This window comes from Nicotiana tomentosiformis, chromosome 8, assembly GCF_000390325.3.
Source record: "Nicotiana tomentosiformis chromosome 8, ASM39032v3, whole genome shotgun sequence".
In the NCBI taxonomy this organism is placed as follows: Eukaryota; Viridiplantae; Streptophyta; class Magnoliopsida; order Solanales; family Solanaceae; genus Nicotiana; species Nicotiana tomentosiformis.
Window position 1 is genome coordinate 126,172,689 of NC_090819.1, and position 20,142 is coordinate 126,192,830.

Sequence of the window (20,142 nt, forward strand, 5' to 3'; positions counted from 1 at the left end):
TCCCGAGGCATAGTGGTGAGCTGCATTTCTGAGCCGTTCTGCAGCTACCAGTGTCTCTTCTTATATTTATATTCTGTCTATTTTATTTTAGACAGTATTTAGAGTTTTGGATAATCTACTAGATGCTCATGCATTTGTGACACCGGGTCTTGGCACACATTGATAGAAGTTGGTATTTTATTATTTTCTTGGAATAAAAGTTTAACCAATGTACGATTGACTTATTAGTTGGCTTGCCTAACTGTAGTGTTGGGCACAATCACGACCTATAGGTGAAATTGGGTCGCGACAATTACAACCACAAATCTCTGTCCACCCAATTGGGCCCAAAACTCCAACCATGGTGGCTGGTGCAACCCACCACGTCAGCACTTTGACATGGCTAAACCTACTTTCATGAAGATTGCCCAATGGAAAGCTGACATTCACTACTAAAAATCAGGTGATTTCCGTCCAAGGCTTTTCGACCGAAATCGGCCGGAAACAAAAATCGACCGAAATTGCTCGAAAATAAGAGTATTTGGTCGCAAAAGTCAACAAAAATTTTCTGACAGCAAAAAAATAAATATTTCGACCGATTTCGGTTGGAAATTGGTCAAATATTTGGTCATGCTTGTATATAATGTACAAAAATAAATATTTATTAAAGTATTTTCAAATTTCCGACCGAATTCGGTCGGAAATTGGTCAAATATTTGATCATACTTGTATATAATGTACAAAAATAATTATTTATTAAAATATTTTCAAATTTCTGACCGAATTCAATTGGAAATTGGTTTAATATTTGGTCATACTTGTATATAATATACAAAAATAATTATTTATTAAAATATTTTCAAATTTTCGACCGAATTCGGTCGGAAATTGGTCAAATATTTGGTCATACTTGTATATAATATACAAAAATAATTATTTATTAAAACATTTTCAAATTTCTGACCGAATTCAGTTGGAAATTGGTTAAATATTTAGTCATACTTGAATATAATGTACAAAAATAATTATTTATTAAAATATTTTTAAATTTTCGACCGGATTCAGTCGGAAATTGATCAAATATTTGGTCATACTTGTATATAATATACAAAAATAATTATTTATTAAAAATATTCTAACTTTCTGACCGATTTTGGTCGGAAATTGATCAAATATTTGGTTATATGAGTATATAATGTACAAAAATAATTATTTATTAAACTATTTCCAAATATCCGACCGCAATCGGTTGGAAAGTTTGAAATAATTAATTCCCTCCCAAGAAAATAATTATATATATTTAATTAACCAACCGAAATAATTTATAATTCAATATTTCCGACCAATTTCGGTCGGGAAAACGATTTTAAAATAATTAAAATATAAATTTATTAATATTTGTGTGTGTAAATAATAAATAGCTTTTAAATAAAAAATATTTAATATTTATTTAATATATATATATATATATTTGTGTGTGTGTGTATATATATATAAGATATATATAGTATAATATAATATATATACTGGGTGTATAGTATATAATCTAATGTTATATCGAATATAGCTTATATACTATACATTCAGTATATATATATTATACTATACTATATATATATATATAACTTATATATTATACACTTAGTATATATATAGGGGCGACTCAATGGTAAAACCACTCAAGCAACTGCTTGAGGCCCCACATTTAGGGGGCCCAAAATTTTCTGATAATGTATTAAATTGCTATATCTGTATTTGATGAATTATTTTAAAAATATTTAGTATATAAAAAAAAGTATATGGGAACACGAATAGTAAGTTAGGTGTGAATATATTTCTTGCCTCATTTATATATTATCACAGGGCCCACGACCCCCTCCCTTTTACAACCAGAAAAAACCAGCCGCCTCTCTTCCTCTTTGTCTTCCTCTTCTTCTTCTCTCTCAAGAGGCCACCTGATTCCGCCTCCCTACTCAAATTAGCTTCACAAACAAAGAAAAAGATTTGAAAAACCAGGGGTTTTGTGAAAAATCTCGTTATCTGCCGATTTGTTGGACGAATCCAGTTGGTTTTCAAGGTCAAATCGAGTTCTTAAGGGGCTGTTTGTTGCTGTTGTTGCCGATTGTTGAGTAGATGAGCTCCATTACCCATTCTAGACCTTTATTTGGTCGTCCACTACTGTTCTGCTATCATTAGAAACCAAAAGGGGTTATTTGGGCTTCAGATGTAAACTTTTGTCAGGTAAACTCTTTATAAGAATCAACGATTTTCCTCATTTCTTCTGTAATTTTCTGTCCAAAGAAACTTAATGATTATCCAGTTAGAGATTTCTATTCCAATAGAAAAAATAGATAACTTGTAGTGATAGAGAACCTAAATTTTAAAATATTGGATTGAGATGTGTTTAATGGAGCTATATGGATAGCAAGCATATGTATGGCTGGCTACTACTAGCTTGAAATTGAGAAAATTGTTATCGTTGTTTCAGTGTCTGTCACCTGCACGGACACTGGTCCTACATCCATGATGATTAAAGTCGACACCCTCGTACTGTTTTGGATGCCTGGAAATTACTATCCGCCAAGTTATGAGTGTATAGTTGCAGTTCCCCTCCCTTAGGTTCACAGCGAACGAAAAGTTTTTGTTTGTAGGTAAATGTTTTGCATAAAGTTTCTGCTACAGTCTTAGAAGTTATGGCTTTTAATCTCTCTTTTTTTCTTTTCGGTTGCATTAGTGACGGTATGGATGCTGATATGCTTTAGATTAGTATACATTTCCTTGGGGCTAATGGAGACTTGTCATTTGCTCAACTTTTTCCTCTGGGTGTTTGGGGAGAAGTGAAAAAGACATCTTCTTTTTGTCCAAGAATACCTTTTTATTTGACTGTAGAAAGTTGTAGTACATGTTTTGGCTGTGGAGCAAGGCTAGTCTGTTTTGTTAAGTAGATGTGATGCAAAGGATGAAAATTCGGGTTGGAGGATTCATCAACGTATGAGCATTAGTAATGCCCCAAACTGACCATTTAATATTGAATTTATCATCCTTTAATTTGGGGTGCAGAATCATCTGTTTAAATCGAACCTTCTGATTTACTCGTCAAAATGCAGGAGTAGTAGTACATGTTATCTGAAGTTGCTCATAGATGTGTTCTTTTAAGCTTTCCGGTTATGGCACTGACAGTAATATGAAACCCTACACACACAAATGAGAAAAAAAAATTATTGTATGTACATTTCAAAATTTGCTCTCGAAACTCAAAATTCACCATATCTAAATTTTGGATGTGCTAGTGTATACAAGAGCTAATTGAAGTTCTCCCGTAGTACCGCTTCCGATATTCTTTCAATTCTATTTTAAGATCATAGTTGATTGGCTTTACAAAGATTTAAGCTTTTAATTAGTTTCATAAATTGATTATGATATTATTCTAAAACCGGCACAGGTAAAAATATCAAATTAGTTTGGAATATTAGAAGAAAAGCAAAATGCTAGCTGATCAATAATTACTGAGAATGTAATCTTTGATATGATTTGTTTCCTCAGCTTGAAAGAATAAAAGAACAATTAATGTTTCAAGAACATACATGCACACACATAGTAACACCATCTATAGGAAGACATTGTCAATACAAGGATGCTATATGCATAAGGTAATATTTTGTGTCATAGATTTACCATTTAGCTGCTGATTTACGTTCCTTAAGTGACTTCTATTTGTTTGAAAACTCAAATTTTTATTGCAAATATAGAAATTTGGTAAAATATGACAGAGAGAAGTTCTAACTTCCTTTTTATGCAAAGGAAAATGTTATTCTAAATTGACATTAGCATAAAAGGGGACTTTTATAGGGTGCATAATTCCTATTAAGTCCTTCATATAGTATTCTAGTACAAACAGTATGTCTCTGTGTGTGTTTGGGGGGGGGGGGGTTGTTGTAGCATCTAGCTGAAATATCCGTTTTTCCTTCATATATGATAATTTTTGCAACCTTTTTGCTTGTTTTTTTGTCGGTAATTTTTACTTTTGTTCTGTCCATGACTATGTGGAGAAATCAGGAAATGTAAGATATATGGTGATTATGGTAGTTTCTGGAGTGAAAACATATTAACACCATTTAAAATTTTAATCTATTTAGAGCACTTTTTGGTGGATGAAATGCATTCTGCTTGAAATGGTGCTTTTTTTGAATGTTACATTGTCCCTATAATACTCCACTCCTTAATAGCCCATCTTTTTATGTGTACCCCGGACTGTTCTATTGTATTAAGTGGAATCGCTTTGTGCAGCCTAGTAAATGGTATTCTGAAGGTGATGTTTAATTTTATTTCAGTGATGGACTCTTAAGTATGTAAGTGGAGGCAGTACCATCCTAGAACATATGCACCATATATTTTCACCATAGTAAGTGAAAATATTAACGGACCAGGAGCAGTTGGAGACCGAGAAGCTTCAGTAGATTCTCCTCCATTCCCGCTATCTTGATCATGTTCATACCTGTCCTACCTTCTCTTTTGGAGCGTCACGTGTAGCAACTGTAGCATTCCTAAGGCACTAGGGGAGGTCATTGGTCGGTTTGGTACAATTTTGAAAGATTGTATTTTTGGTTTTGGTTTTAAAAATGTTTACTAATATCATATCGAAAATAATTTGGTATGGTTCGGTTTATTAATTTCCAGTTTTGGTTTGTGCTGTTTGATAACCGACTGGAAATCTCATTTTTATTTTTCAGAAATTCAAAATTTCCGACCGGAAATTATGAATTTATATTTATTTTTTTACATAAATTAACAATTTACTTTTTTTAAATTTTCGAGCGAATTTGGTCGGAAATTGAAAATAATAATAATAAAAAATTTAATAGTTTCCGACCGATTGCGGTCGTAAATTTGAAATCTAAAAAAAAAATTAATAGTTTCCTACAGATTTCGGTCAGAAATTAAAGTTTGATTGTCAGTCAACGCTTTGAAGTTTCCGACCAATTTCGGTCGGTACACGTTTGCGACCATCGTTTTTCCGACCAATTAAAATCGGTCGGGATTCGGTCGGAAATAGCGGACGAAATTACACAATTTTTTAGTAGTGATTGTCCTCGTTATGTATCGCAGGTATGTCTGTTATGACACGTAAAATTACACTGAATAGTATATAAAAGAAACTCTAAATCAAGAGTTAAGAATCAATTTAAGGACGAGTAAGTTGCTCTAGTAATAGAACATGTCCATCATCAACCTAGTAGGTTGAAGGTTCGAGTCATATAACTCTAAGAAATTATTTTATATTTGAACTTTGTGCATCCAATTTAAGCTAATCTTGTATCATTTCTTGCATCTCTAATGTGATGTTACTTCTTTGTAATTGTAGGGTACCTTGCATTAAGAAAGGCGGGATCCGGTTCGCATTCCAAGGAAACGGTTACTGGTTATTGGTATATGTGACGAACGTCGCCGGAGGGGATGACGTGGCAAGCATGTGGGTGAAGGGAAGCAAAACAGGGTGGATAAGCATGAGCCATAATTGGGGAGCATCATACCAAGCATTTGCAACACTTGCAGGACAATCTCTTTCTTTCAAGCTCACTTCCTACACAAATCATGAGACTATTATAGCTTACAATGTTGCACCTTCTAATTGGCATGTAGGCATGACTTACCAAGCCAAAGTCAACTTCCATTAGTCTTGTAATGACTTAAATATTGGTTAATACAGATTAGTCGGCCAATGAGTTTTAAGTACTTTCCTCTAAGCCCTCTAGTTAATCCTGAGCCTCAACCAAAGGCCACATTTCTTGGCTTTTCACTATCTAGGCGCTGAAGGAGTGGTGCTATGGTTTTCTTCCTACAAAAGTCTTGCTATAGTTTTTACAGCAGACGTTTAGTTTCATATTAAGATGTTGTACCTAGTCTTTCACAGCTAATCAAATTGTACATTTCTTGTAATGCTCAAATAAAACTGTTTACCCGGAAAATCAGATATTGTTGAATTTATAAGTAGTTCTAAGGATATGTGATATAACTTGACATAAATCGTACGTAGAAGTGGAAATATTTAGATTCTTGGCTATAGAAATGGGATATAAATTATTTAACTAGAAGAGTGAGTATGTTGAGTAAAACAAGCTTAAGAGATTTATTCTTCAATAAATAGAAACAGTCTTTTCTTACAATGTCTGAACCTGCTTGTCCTTACAAGGATTCCTCCCTTTATAGTAAAGAGATCTTACTTTATTTATAATAAAAAATATATAGTGGAGAACCCATGATGAATTGTCTCTTTCTCGATTCCTGCCTAGATTCTCTCTCCTAGTGCGGTTGCAACGACTCCTGTCTGCGAGCTCGTTGCTGGCTCGAGCTCGGTATTGGGTCAAGCCCTCGACCTTGAGTTCGAGTTTGACATTCGGGGTGAGTGTCAATCGGTTTGTGCATCTCCGAAAACCTTCTTTTCGCCTTACGGTTCGATTTGGTCATGGGCTTGATAATGATACCGAGCCGATTCCTCGATCGATCTTGGAGCTCGAGCCTTGATTGTACTATCCTCGAAATTCGTCTCGAGCTCTCACTTCGATCGCTTACCATTCGAATCTTTTGAGGATTAATCAGGCCTCATCGTCGGGCATCGAAAGCTTTAATATCGAGCATCGACGAAGACAAGGATCGGGTTTGGATGGGCCATTATATTTGGGTAAGGACACGTGACCTCATTCCGGAAGAGAAGATGTCGTTCCCCGAGGAATGGAATTTCGACCGTAAGTAGTTTTCATAAGACGTTGCTTTTCGTATATTTCTCTAATTCTATATGATCTCTCTCTCCGATATACAGCTGCCCTTGGATGCCACAAGCGGTACCCGACCTCGAGGATTGGGTTCGAAAGTTAGCCTCGACTTTCTCTTATTTCGAATGCGCTTGGCGTGATTTGGCAAAAGGTAGATGGGAGGCCAAGAATCACGGTAAGGGTCACTTCTCGTGTTCTTCAAAATATATTTTATGCTTCATTTGTTACCGATTTCCTTTCATGTAAGTGTAACCAAGGATGGCCTTTTGAGGCCTTTGAGTGGTGAGGAAGGAACCAAGTCCCCGGTACCGGAACCGGGGAAAGATAAGAAGCGAAAAAATGTCTCTCGGTTAGAGGACCCCAAGCCCAAAACTTGAAGGGTGAGGAGGAAGGCAATCACTCTTTCAACGGACTCGGTCCAACGACTGAGAGAAGAAGAAGAAGATGATGCCTCGGCTTTGGTGATCCGATCTGCAGAAACTATCAAGATTGCCAGACCTTCTGAGCCGATGACGACTATTCCGGTCAGGGTCGGTTCCGATACCCCGAGTCTCGATCAGAGCGTCCCGAGCGATTCGCTTGGGACTATAATAGTAGGCCATTTGCCTTCTCTTCTGACCTTTTCTGAGGAGGCATTAAAGGAAGCTCGAGAACTAAAGACCCCCGATATGGGCGGAGGCTCTAGTGTAGGGGACCCTTTTCGGGATTGCTTTACTGGAGTCGATATGCCTTCGACATTAGTGACGCTTCTGTTCTCCTAGAAGAGGCCCAATGTTTCATTTCTCGGGTAATGATTTTACTGTGTTTGGTTTCTTCGTTCTTTTCTAAATTTGACTTGTGTTTTTTCCCTACTGTGCAGTCCATTAGCAAGTTTTGAGTTGACCTCAGCCAGTGTGAGGTCGAGCTTCAGAAGGTCTCGGGGGAGAGAGATGCTCTGCGGCTTCTTTGCAGCCAAAAGGATGAGGCTGTAAATGACCTCCAAGCAGATTTGGCTAAGGCTCATGAAGAAGAAGCCGAACTAGATAAGCAGGTGAGCCTTATTCTGTTATAGTATGGGTTTGACCCAACTGTGGAAGCTAACCCTTTGTTATCTCAGCTGCAGCAAAAGATTGAAAAGATCGGGTTGCTTCGAGAAGAAGTCGATCAAATCAAGGCTGAATGTGACCGGTGGAAGGAGACTATCGACCGCCTGGCTATAGAAAAAGAAACCATCTTGGCCAAATTATTATCGGCCGATGTTCAGCTTCGAAGCGTCAAGCAAAAGGGTTCGGCTCAGGCCAAGAGGATCGAGGAGCTGGCAACACGGCTTGTTGAGGCCAAGGCAAAGGTTGAGTTGTCGAAAGTCATGGCGGACAAGTCCATTGCCGTGTATCGGGCCGATGCCGAGGCTGCTCAAATGGAGGCAAGAGAGGCAGCAGATACTGCCGACGCTCGAGCACATTGGGTTGCCGAACTTGCTAAAAGTCGGTCTCAGAGGGAGACCCTCGAGGAGATACACGCTCGAGTTTTGACCTTGCTGAAGAGATAAAAAGGGCTAAAGAACTCGAAGCTGAAGCTGAAGCCTTGGATTTTGATGGCGATGATGATGGTAGCAAGAGCGGGTCCGAAGATGGGGGAGCCCGGTGGAGAAGAGATCGCTCTCGATGATATCCCAGAAGCTTAGCCCTTAGCTTCTTCTATGTCGCATTTATTTATGTAAACCATCCTTGTATATCTATACAAATATCTTTTTCTTTTACTGACTTGCTTCGTGAAGATTTCATTCATGCCTTGCAAATGTTTTCATGAGGATATAGGTTATTTCATCGAATTCGGCCTTCGTAGCCTTTATGGCTGAGTGAGTGTTCGCTCAAGCTCGAAATAAAAGTAGCCCACATGCTTAGTGGTCGAGTGGGCGCTTTCCCGAACTCGAAAAATAAAAGTAGCCCATAGGCTTAGTAGTCGAGTGAACGTTCGAACTCGAAGTAAGATAGCCCTTAGGCTTTGATAATTGAGTGAGTGATTGTTTCGAACTCGAACTCAAAGTATATTAGCCCATAGACTTTTATGATCGAGTGAGTGATTGCTCGGACTCGAAGTAAAATAACCCTTAGGTTTTAATAATTGAGTGAGTGATTGCTCGAACTCGAAGTAAGATAGCCTTTAGGCTTTAATAATTGAGTGAGTGATTGTTTCGAACTCGAACTCAGAATATCTTAGCCCATAGGCTTTTTATGACGAGTGAGTGATTGCTCGGACTCGAAGTAAAATAACCCTTAGGTTTTAATAATTGAGTGAGTGATTGCTCGAACTCGAAGTAAGATAGCCTTTAGGCTTTAATAATTGAGTGAGTGATTGTTTCGAACTCGAACTCAGAATATCTTAGCCCGTAGGCTTTTTATGGTGAGTGAGTGATTGCTCGAACTAGAAGTAAGATAGCCCTTAGGCTATAATAATTGAGTGAGTGATTGTTTCGAACTCGAACTCAGAATATCTTAGCCCGTAGGCTTTTTATGACCGAGTGAGTGATTGCTCGAACTCGAAGTAAGATAGACCTTAGGCTTTAATAATTGAGTGAGTGATTGTTTCGAACTCGAACTCAGAATATCTTAGCCCTTAGGCTTTTTATGGTGAGTGAGTGATTGCTCGAACTAGAAGTAAGATAGCCCTTAGGCTATAATAATTGAGTGAGTGATTGTTTTGAACTCAAACTTAGAATATCTTAGTCCGTAGGCTTTTTATGATCGAGTGAGTGATTGCTTGAACTCGAAGTAAGATAGCCCTTAGGCTTTAATAATTGAGTGAGTGATTTTTTCGAACTCGAACTCAGAATATCTTAGCCCGTATGCCTTTTATGATCGCTTGTATAAAAAATCCCTTTGATGGTGGTTGGCCTTTAAGCCTGTTTGAATCATGAAGCAGGAAAATCTTTTCAAAGTGTGAGATATCTGAAAAAGAAATTCTCCTTTATAAGCCATTACACATGTGTTTGTATCTTGTGCCAGAGTTCGAGCAAAACTACGTGGGCATGGTTCGTTTTGACCATTTTGCCCTTACACTTTTCTCTATCGAGACCTTGTTTGTCAAGAATTTGATATGGAGCAACTTTCTTGTGCCGAACTTGATTTATTCTCTTGGTAGCCCCCTAGTATTCGAGGTTGATTATGAAGGAGCCTCGAATACTATTGATTTGTCCCCGGGTAGCATATAGTTGTTGTCTCGTTAAAACCCTTGCCGGAAAAACCCATTTGGGATAAAAGACGAACTTAAGGGAAAAAGAGTACAACGTGTGCTTTGAAATCATAGGTCTTGATGTTTTTCGTCGAATTCCTACAATGAGTTAGTGTCGAATATACGTATATAGACGATAGAGGAGAAAATCATACCTTAAAAGTAATATTGTTTGAGAAACGATATGTTACAACTGTTTGGTAATGGTTTTCCATCCATTGCTCCAAGTTTATAAGACCCTTTCCCGACTATATCGAGGACTTGATAGGGTCCTTCCCAATTTGGGCCGAGCTTCCCTTCATTAGGATCTCGAGTGTTGACGGTGACCTTTCTTAGGACCAAGTCCCCGGCCTTGAAATGGCGGAGGTTGGTTCTTCTGTTGTAGTACCTTTCGATTCGTTGTTTTTGTGCAGCCATTCGAACCAGTGACGCCTCTCATTTTTCATCTAATAATTCGAGGCTAGTATTCATTGCCTCGTAGTTTGATTCTTCCGATGTATATCGGAACCTTGCTCTTGGTTCCCCGACTTCAACAGGAATTAGAGCTTCAGACCCATACACTAGGGAAAATGGGGTTGCTCCTGTACCAGATTTAGATGTTGTCCGATATGCCCAAAGGACTTCGGGCAAAATTTCTCTCCACTTTCCTTTAGCTTCGTTCAATCTTTTCTTTATGTTTTAGATGATAATCTTGTTCGTTGATTCGGTCTGTCCGTTCCTGCTAGGATGATATGGTGTAGACAATATTCTTTTTATTTTATGGTCTTTGAGGAATTTCGTTACTTTACCGCCGATAAACTGTCTACCATTATCGCATGTTATTTCTGCTGGTATCCTAAATCGACACACGATGTGGTCCCAGATGAAATCTATAACCTCTTTTTCTCTCACTTTTTTGAACGCCTGTGCTTCAACCCATTTAGAGAAATAGTCAGTCATAAACAAAATGAATTTAGCTTTTTACCTGGGGCCGATGGTAGAGGGACGACGATATCCATACCCCATTTCATGAATGGGCATGGAGAAATGATCGAATGAAGCTGCTCTCCGGGTTGATGGATCATCGGTGCAAACCTTTGACATTTATCACATTTTCGAACGAACTCTTTAGTGTCCTTCTCCATGTTATCCCAATAGTACCTTGCTCTGATGATTTTGCGAATTAATGGTTCGGCGCCGGAGTGGTTTCCACAAGTGCCTTCATAGACCTCTCGTAAAACATAATTGGTGTCTCCTTGTCCCAAACATACCGCTAGTGGTCCGTCGAACGTCCTTCTGTAAAATGTTCCATCTTCAACCAACGTGAATCTAGTAGCCTTGGTTATTAGAACCCTTGATTCTTTAGAGTTCGATGGGAGATTTCCGTTCTTTAACTATTCAATATACTTATTCCTCCAATCCCAGATTAAGCTCGTGAAATTTATTTCGGCATGTCCATCCTCGATTACAGATCTCGAGAGTTGAACGACAGTACCCTAGTTGATCTTATCTTCCTAGACCGGCGACCCCAAATTTGCGAGTGCGTTGGCCTCACAGTTTTGTTCTCGAGGCACATGTTGTAGGGTCCATTCTTTGAAACGGTGTAGAGTTACCTGTAATTTGTCCAAATACCTTTGCAACCTATCTTCTCAAACCTCGAAAGTTTTGTTTATTTGGTTCACCACTAGTGAAGAGTCACATTTGGCTTCAATGACTTCTACTCCCAAGCTTTTAACTAGCTGGAGACCTGCAATCATGGCCTCGTACTCGGCCTCATTGTTAGTTAATTTAGTGGTTTTGATGGATTGTCTAATAATGCCACATGTGGGAGGTTTCAGTACAATGCCAAGCCTGGACCCCTTCACATTTAAAGCACCATATGTGTAGAGGGTCCAAACCCCCGACGACGTACCCGATTTTAAGAAGAGTTCCTTTTCAACTTCGGGTACGAGGGTTGGCGTGAAATTGGCCGCGAAGTCCGCTAAAATTTGGGACTTGATGGTCGTACGAGGTTGATATTCGATATCAGTCCCACTGAGTTCGACGGCCCATTTGGCCAATCGACCAGATAGTTCGGGCTTGTGCAAAATATTGCGAAGTGGGTAAGTGGTCAAAACGCATATGGGGTGACGTTGAAAGTATGGTCTTAACTTTCTAGAGGCACTTATTAGTGCAAGTGCTAATTTCTCTAAGTGAGGGTATCTAGCCTCTGCTTCCTCTAAGGTCCGACTTACATAATAAACAGGAAATTGTGTACCTTGCTCTTCTCGAATCAGGACACCACTTAGCACGATTTCCGATACCGCTAAGAATAAGTACAACTTTTCATCTGTCCTCGGAGTGTGAAGTAGTGGTGGGATCGATAGGTACCGCTTCAATTGTTCTAGTGCCTATTGGCATTCCGGGGTCCAGGCGAAACAATTCTTCCTTTTGAGTAGAGAGAAGAATTTGTGGCTTCGATCTGATGACCTCAAAATGAATCGGCCTAAGGTAGCTATCCGCCCGGTCAGCCTTTGCACTGCTTTCACTCTATCCACAACGATGATGTCTTCGATGGCCTTAATTTTGTCGGGGTTGATCTCGATTCCCCGATTCGATACCATGACACCAAGGAACTTGCCCGATCCAACCCTGAAAACACATTTCTCGGGGTTGAGCTTCATGTTGTATTTCCTTAAGATCTTGAACGTTTCCTGCAAATGAGTTAAATGGTCCTCTGCGCGTAGGGACTTAACTAGCATGTCATCAATGTAAACTTCCATCGACTTACCTATTTGTTCTTCGAACATTTTATTCACCAGGAGTTGGTAAGTAGCTCCTATAATTTTTAGCCCAAATGGCATTACATTATAACAATAGGTTTCGTACTTGGTGATAAATGAAGTCTTTTCATGGTCCTCTGGGTTCATTCGAATTTGATTGTACCCGGAGTAGGCGTCGAGAAAAGTAAGAACCTCATGGTCGGTTGTGTCATCGATCATGCGATCGATGCTAGGCAGTGGAAAAGAATCTTTGGGGCATGCTTTGTTTAGATCTTTATAATCTACGCACATTCTTAGTTTGTTCCCCTTTTTAGGGACTACAACTACGTTGGCTAACCACTCGGGATATTTTACTTCCCGAATTGACCCTATTTTGAGAAGTTTAGTCACCTTATCCTTTACAAATGTGTGTTTTACCTCGGATTGGGGTTTTCTTTTTTGCTTCACCGGTTTGAACCTAGGGTCCAAGCTCATCTGGTGCATTGTTATCGGCGGTGGGATCCCTGCCATGTCTAAATAGGACCAAGCAAAATAGTCTGTGTTGTCGATAAGAAATTGAATGAGTTTTCCCCTATGTTCAGGGGTCAATCCCGTTCCTAGGTATACCTTTCTCTCGGGTAGATATCTGATTAATATAACTTGCTCCAATTCTTCGATCGTAGATTTGGTGGCGTCAGAGTCGTCGGGGATGATGAAAACTCGAGGTGTCAGAAACTCTTCCTTGTCATCCTCTATTTCCTGTTCCATCTATTCGGTCGATACTGGTGGCTGTGATTGCTATTTAGTTTCTCGTCTATCTTTAGTGCTCGATCTTTCCGAGACCGATAGCGTTGGTATCAGTGTTCCCTCATCAACTGCAAACATTTCCTTCACAGCATGTTGCTCCCCGTATACTGTTTTCATGCCGTCCGACGTAGGAAATTTCATTACTTGGTGGAGGGTCGAAGGCACTGCCTTCATATTGTGGATCCAAGGTCTTCCGAGTAGGGCATTGTACCTCATATCCCCTTCGATTATGTGGAATTTGGTATTTTGGATGGTTCCAGCTACATTCACTAGTAGACTAATCTCCCCTTTAGTCGTTTCACTGGCCATATCGAAATCGTTCAAGACCCGAGCTGCGAGCACGACTTGATTTTGCAAACCAAGCTGCTCCACTACCCAAGATCGGATGATGTTCGTAGAGCTACCTAGATCCACTAAAACACGCTTAACTTGAGCTTTATTTAATAGGATAGAAATTATCAGAGCGTTGTTGTGAGGTTGAGAGATGCCCTCGTCTTCTTCAATTCCGAATGATAAAGTGCCCTCGGGTACATAACCTCGAGTTCGTTTTTCCCCTGTGGCCGGTATCTTGCTGTACTTGATCACGGGTCCCTGTGGAGTATCGACCCCACCGATGATCATATGAATAATATACAGAGGTTCCTCTTATTTATCCCTTTTGCTAGCGTCCCTTTCTCTGAAGTGATTCTTGGCTCGGTCACTGAGGAACACTCGAAGGTGGCCCTCATCGAATAGGCGGGCTACCTCTTCTCTTAATTGTCTGAAATCCTCGGTCCTGTGGCCATGCGTGCCATGATACTTGCACATCGAATTTGGCTTTCTTTGGGAAGGGTCGGTTTGCATGGGTCTGGGCCACCTAGTATATATGATTCTTCCGATCGCCGATACAATGCCCGTTGCGTCGACGCTGGAATTGTACTCCGATAGCCGAAGTACCTCTAAAGGATCGCCATATTTATCGAAGCCACTCTTGCTCATAAGTCCCCTAGAATTTTGTCCTCGATCACTCCTTCGATTATTCCGAGCAGAATTGCGCACTGAGCCGTTGTTCATTCGATCTTCGACGTACGGTTGATATCGGTCTCTGTTCGACCTTCATTCTTTGTCGATATCCCTCTGGTTTTTAATAGCTGCCCTGTTCTGGTGCATGGATCTGGAAGGAGCTCCCAACTGGTCGTCTCCGACCCTGATTGTTGACTGATATCGGTTGTGTATATCCGCCCAAGTTATTACTGGATACTCGATCAAATTTTGCTTCAACCGACGTGATGCTGTTGAACTTTGCTCGTTCAACCCTTGGGTGAAATCTTGGACGGCCCAGTCGTCTGTGACCGGTGGCAACTCCATGCGTTCCATTTGAAATCGGGACACGAACTCCCTCAGCATATCATTACCTCTTTGCTTTACTTTGAAGAGGTCTGGTTTCCTTGTTGCAACCTTTATGGCACCAGCATGTGCCTTTACAAATGAATCCGCTAGCATGGAAAAAGAATTGATCGAATTTTGGGGCAAATTATGATACCAAATCATCGCTCCATTCAAGAGGGTCTCTCCGAATTTTTTCAATAACACAGATTCGATCTCGTTGTCTTCCAAATTATTACCATTGATGGCACACGTGTAAGAGGTGACGTGTTCGTTGGGATCGGTCGTACCGTTATATTTGGAAATTTCAGGCATACAGATTTTTTGGGGATTAGTTTTGGGGCTGCACTCGAGGGAAAAGGCTTTTGGATGAATTTCTTTGAATCCAGCCCTTTTTATCATTGGTGGAGCTCCCGGGATCTAATCGACTCTGGAATTATATATTTCTACTTTTTTATCGTTGGCTTCGACTCGTTTTGTGAGTTCCTAGAGCAATTTAGTAATTTTTGGAGTAGTCCCCAATTCTTGCTTGTTTGACTTCACTATGGCTAGCTCCGTTCTATGGGTGATTTTCGAAGCGGATCGGGCTTCGGTCTGCTTTGTGCCTGAGTTTGGCTCTACAACTGAGCTATCGCTATTTGCTGGGCTTGTAACATCTCGAAGATCATCCACAAGCTGACTCCGATGTCCTCCACGTTTTGGGCGTCTCGAGCTACAGATTGAGTACCGCCGTGAATGTTTTTTTCCGGTTCGGAACTTTGGTTCGCCTCAAGAGCCACTTGTGAATTGACATCTAGTGGTACCTCAACTTGAATTTCAGGTTCTTCGACTCGAGCTTCAGTGACATCGTTAAGTGGCCTTCCGGCCCTGGGTATCAAGTTGTTGGTTGCATCCTGAAGGCCGGCTTCATGGTCAATAGGTAAAGCCATGAATCAAGGGTTTGCCATTGCTGATTCGGAGTTATAAACTGGTGCGTATTGCGGATTTGTATCAAACAACCACTGTTATACTTAGCTCCACGATGGGTGCCAAACTGTTTACCCGAAAAATCGAATATAGTTAAATTTATAAGTAGTTCTAAGGATATGTGATATAGCTTGACATAAATCGTATGTAGAAGGGGAAATATTTAGATTCTCGGCTATAGAAATGGAATATAAATTATTGAACTAGAAGAGTGAGTATGCTCAGTAAAACAAGCTTAAGAGATTTATTCTTCAATAAATAGAAGTAGTCTTTTCTTACAATGTCTGAACCTGTTTGTCCTTACAAGGATTTCCCCCTTTATAATATAGGGATCTTAATTTATTTATAATTAAAAATATATAGTGGAAAACCCATGATGAATTGTCTCTTCCTCGATCCATGCCTAGATTCTCTCCCCTAGTGCGGTTGCAACGACTCCTGTCTGCGAGCTCGATGCTGGCTCGAGCTCGCTATTGGGTCGAGCCCTCGGCCTTGAGTTCGAGTTCGACATTCAGAGTGAGTGTCAATCGGTCTGTGCATCTCCGACAACCTTCTCTTCGCCTTACGGTTCGATTTGGTCATGGGCTTGATAATGATACCAAGTCGATTCCTCGATCGGTCTTGGAGCTCGAGGCTTGATTGTGCTATCCTCGGAACTCGTCTCGAGCTCTCACTTCGATCGCTTACCATTCGAACTCGATCAAACGTACGAAGGCTGGAATCTATTTCGACCGTATATCAGAACAATAATATGATAATTTATAGTTAATATAATTTCTCTTTCGAGTTTTGTAAGAGTCCATGCTGTGGCATTCCAATTAGTGAAAATAAAAACACACACTAATGAGTAATGATTGTTCTGAGGCTAATGAGGGAGAATCTAGCAATAAATGGATAAATATAGTACTCTATACTCTTTTTATCCATTCAAGATAAGTAGGCAGAAAGGAATATGAAGTACCCACTAATAATGGAACACAAATACTGATATTTTGTCTTTCCTCTAATCATAGGAGTAGGATTCTGTCCGCTCAAGAAGTCAATATGAACTTATATCAACACTAAAATTTATTGGCGGTCATCCAATTTTATGTTTATTATGTAATTTTTTTTTATGTTACGTAAAAATTATTCAATTTTATATTCATTACCCATAAGTCACTTTACTTTTTTTTCTGTTACACAAATTTTTTTTTACTTTGCTCTATTTATCACAAAAGTCATATTGGCCAAATTTTATAATACTTTTAGTTGAATAGTCCATTATGTCTTTGACATTATAAATTCTCTCATTTATGTAATACCTTCTATATTATATACTATATAATATATTTTTACATAAGTATTTTAATTTACTTATAGTTAAAATAACTTTAAATTATTTTATTTATTATTTTTATAATAGATCCATACATTTAATTTTTCCATGGAACTCAATTTGTTAATCATATTCAAACATGGATATATTTTAGATATAAAAATTATAAAAATATATTTATTTAAAATAACAAAAACAAATTTATTTAACAAATGATAGTTTTTTATAGTCAATAAATTTTTTAAAAAACAATCCAAAGATATTTATGTTTAATATTAAGTTTTTTAAAGTTTTATCTGTTAATATTATTTATTTGAATGTATTAATCTGATGTGTCATTTTGCTAAATGTGAATATTTTATTTATTAAATTAATGGGTATGGCTTGGCTGATAAATCAATAAGCTTTGATTTTTTAATTTTTATTAAACATATTTCATTAAGCATGATTAAGAACATGGACTTGAGATTTGTTCACGGTAATGCTACTTATATATCTTGAAAATTAATATTAAGTAAAAAATTAAATGTACGAATATATTATAAAAATAATAAATAAAATAATATTAAGTTATTTTAATTATAAGTAAAATACTTGGGTAAAAGTATATTATATAGCTTATAATATAGAAGGTATAACATAAATTAGAGGATTTATAATGTCAAGGGCATAATGAACTTTTCAGGTGAAAGGTTTGTAAAATTTGGTCAAAGCGATTATTGTGATAACTAGAGCATAATAAAATTATTTTTATGTAATAAAAGAAAGAAAAATAACTTTTGGATAATGAACATAAAGTTGAATGACTTTTACGTAACAAAAAAAATAAAAGTAACTTTTGGATAATGAACACAAAATTGAATGATCACCCATGAAATTTACTTGAAAATTATTGATACTTGAGATATATGACAATAAGCAAAATTAAATTTAATCATCTAATCAAAAAAAGCGAAATGCACAAAGTAAGTCCAAACTAGGAAATCTTATCATCATTTTCAACTTGATCATTATTGTTGCTTAAGGAAGAAAGAAAAAGATATCTATGTTATGTTAAGGAAACGGACCTTGGATCGGAGTGAACCTAACTCAACCCAAAGAAAAAATGCTTATTTTATGTATAGAATGTGACCAAAAACAGAGAAGAGAAGAAGACAACACTGTAAGTAAAAACCAGAGAATAGAGAGAATTAAAAAGCCGAGATAAAAGAAATTGCTTTTTTCTGGCCTATTTAGTTCTCTGCAACTGCAGATTTTTATAGACAAAAGATAACAAATTAAATTTTTAATATTTTATAAAATAATATAATGACATTAAATATTTATAAACAGGTAAAATTGTATAAAAATTAAAGAAAATTATATATATATATATATATATATATATATATATATATATATATATATATATATATATATATATATGTGTGTGTGTGTGTGTGTGTGTGTGTGTGTATGCTCCATCCCCACAAAAAATTAGTCAAACAATCTATTATACACTACTTACAAGTAATTTTTTAAAAGGTGGGGACGTGAGGCGGGGAGTTTTGCTTGATATGGGGCGAGGCATAAGCCTGGAGGCGGGGGCGTAAGCCCCATGGATCTTTAAAAATTAATAAAATAACATAATAACACAAAAAATATAAAATATAAATTAATTTTTTTTAAAGGAACTCATAGAAAACAATATCTAGCATCATTCTTAAGTATAACTAATGCATACAAATCACGTATAACGTCTTTAACTTTCAAATAATTAAAAACTTATAATTTCTTTTAAAAAAAAATCAAACTCCACATTTTACCTTCCTAAAAGTAAATAATTAATAAAATCTTATTAGTACGATAATTAAAATATTACTCCTTAATGAATAAATACAAATTAGTTTAAGATATCAAATTAATAAAAGTGTATAACAAGGAGGGACAAATGAACTAAGACGCGACCAATAACAAGTGAAGATATAAATTCGCAATATTATGTCTCATTATTAGAGTTATGCTCAATCTTCATATTTCTATCGATGAATAGAACTTTTATCATTAATTTGTTAAAGAATTTTGAAGGTCAACGATATTAAATAGAAAATTCGACATGTGATTTGCGTTAGAACTGTTAGGCCACCCCCGAGTGTTGGGCGTTAGGCGTGTTTAGGGCGCACGATCGGGAGCTTGGGGCGTAAGCTTCACAGAACTAAGCCCCAAGGCGTTTTGCAAGTTCCCCCGTCCAGGGACGAGTCCCAAAAATACCTTTTAAAACATTACTTATTAGAACCCCTTTTTTTTTTGCTCACATAGAAAGATGCTGATCTTTTTGTAGAGACAAGTCAAACTGATAACTTTACTCGTAAATGCATGGTGATTATATGTATGAGACATATGCAAAGGGATTGCACTAACACCATGTCACGACCCAATTCTCCCTCTGTAAGATGTCGTGACGGAAGTAAGTCACAAGCTACAGGAGGAAACTAGTATCTCTATACACCAGGGTTTAATAAAAGAAGTAAGAAAGGTAAATGACATAGGAGGGAATGGAGGGGGACTCCGAGGTCTCCGGATGCGGCAGATATACCTTAAAATCTCCGTACAACAGCAAGCACTCTCAGCTAATAGCGGGGCTGATAAGAAGTACCTAGATCTGCACACAAAACATGTGCAGAAGAGTAGCATGAGTACACTACAATGATACCCAGTAAATTCCAAGCCTAACCTCAGTATAGTAGTGACGAGGTCAGGTCGGATCCCTACTGGGATATAACAATAAGACAGATGCTATAATAAAAATGAAGTAAAATGGAGAATACAACAACAAGTATTCACAAAGCAATAACAACAGCTCGCAATGATATAGCAACAGGAGCACTACCGAGATACCGTCTCGTAGTCCCAAAAATAAATATACAGGGAGAACTCCCGAGGTACCACCTCGTAGTCTCAAAAGTTAATATGCAGGGAGGAACCGCCTAATAGTCTCAAAAGTAAATATGCAGGGAGAACTCCCGAG

At 38.0% G+C, this 20,142-nt stretch overlaps 1 protein-coding gene and 1 pseudogene across 1 annotated transcript; one reads left to right on the forward strand and one right to left on the reverse strand.

The window, feature by feature from the left end:
• The first annotated feature begins 285 nt into the window (after positions 1-285).
• On the forward strand, positions 286-5,893 carry LOC104088778 (expansin-A18-like; annotated as a pseudogene).
• Positions 5,894-13,477: 7,584 nt separating this feature from the next.
• LOC138898112 (uncharacterized) lies at positions 13,478-14,107 on the reverse strand. The gene has a single exon (XM_070184148.1). It carries the CDS (start codon positions 14,105-14,107, stop codon positions 13,478-13,480), a length of 630 nt encoding a protein of 209 aa, XP_070040249.1.
• Positions 14,108-20,142: the final 6,035 nt, after the last annotated feature.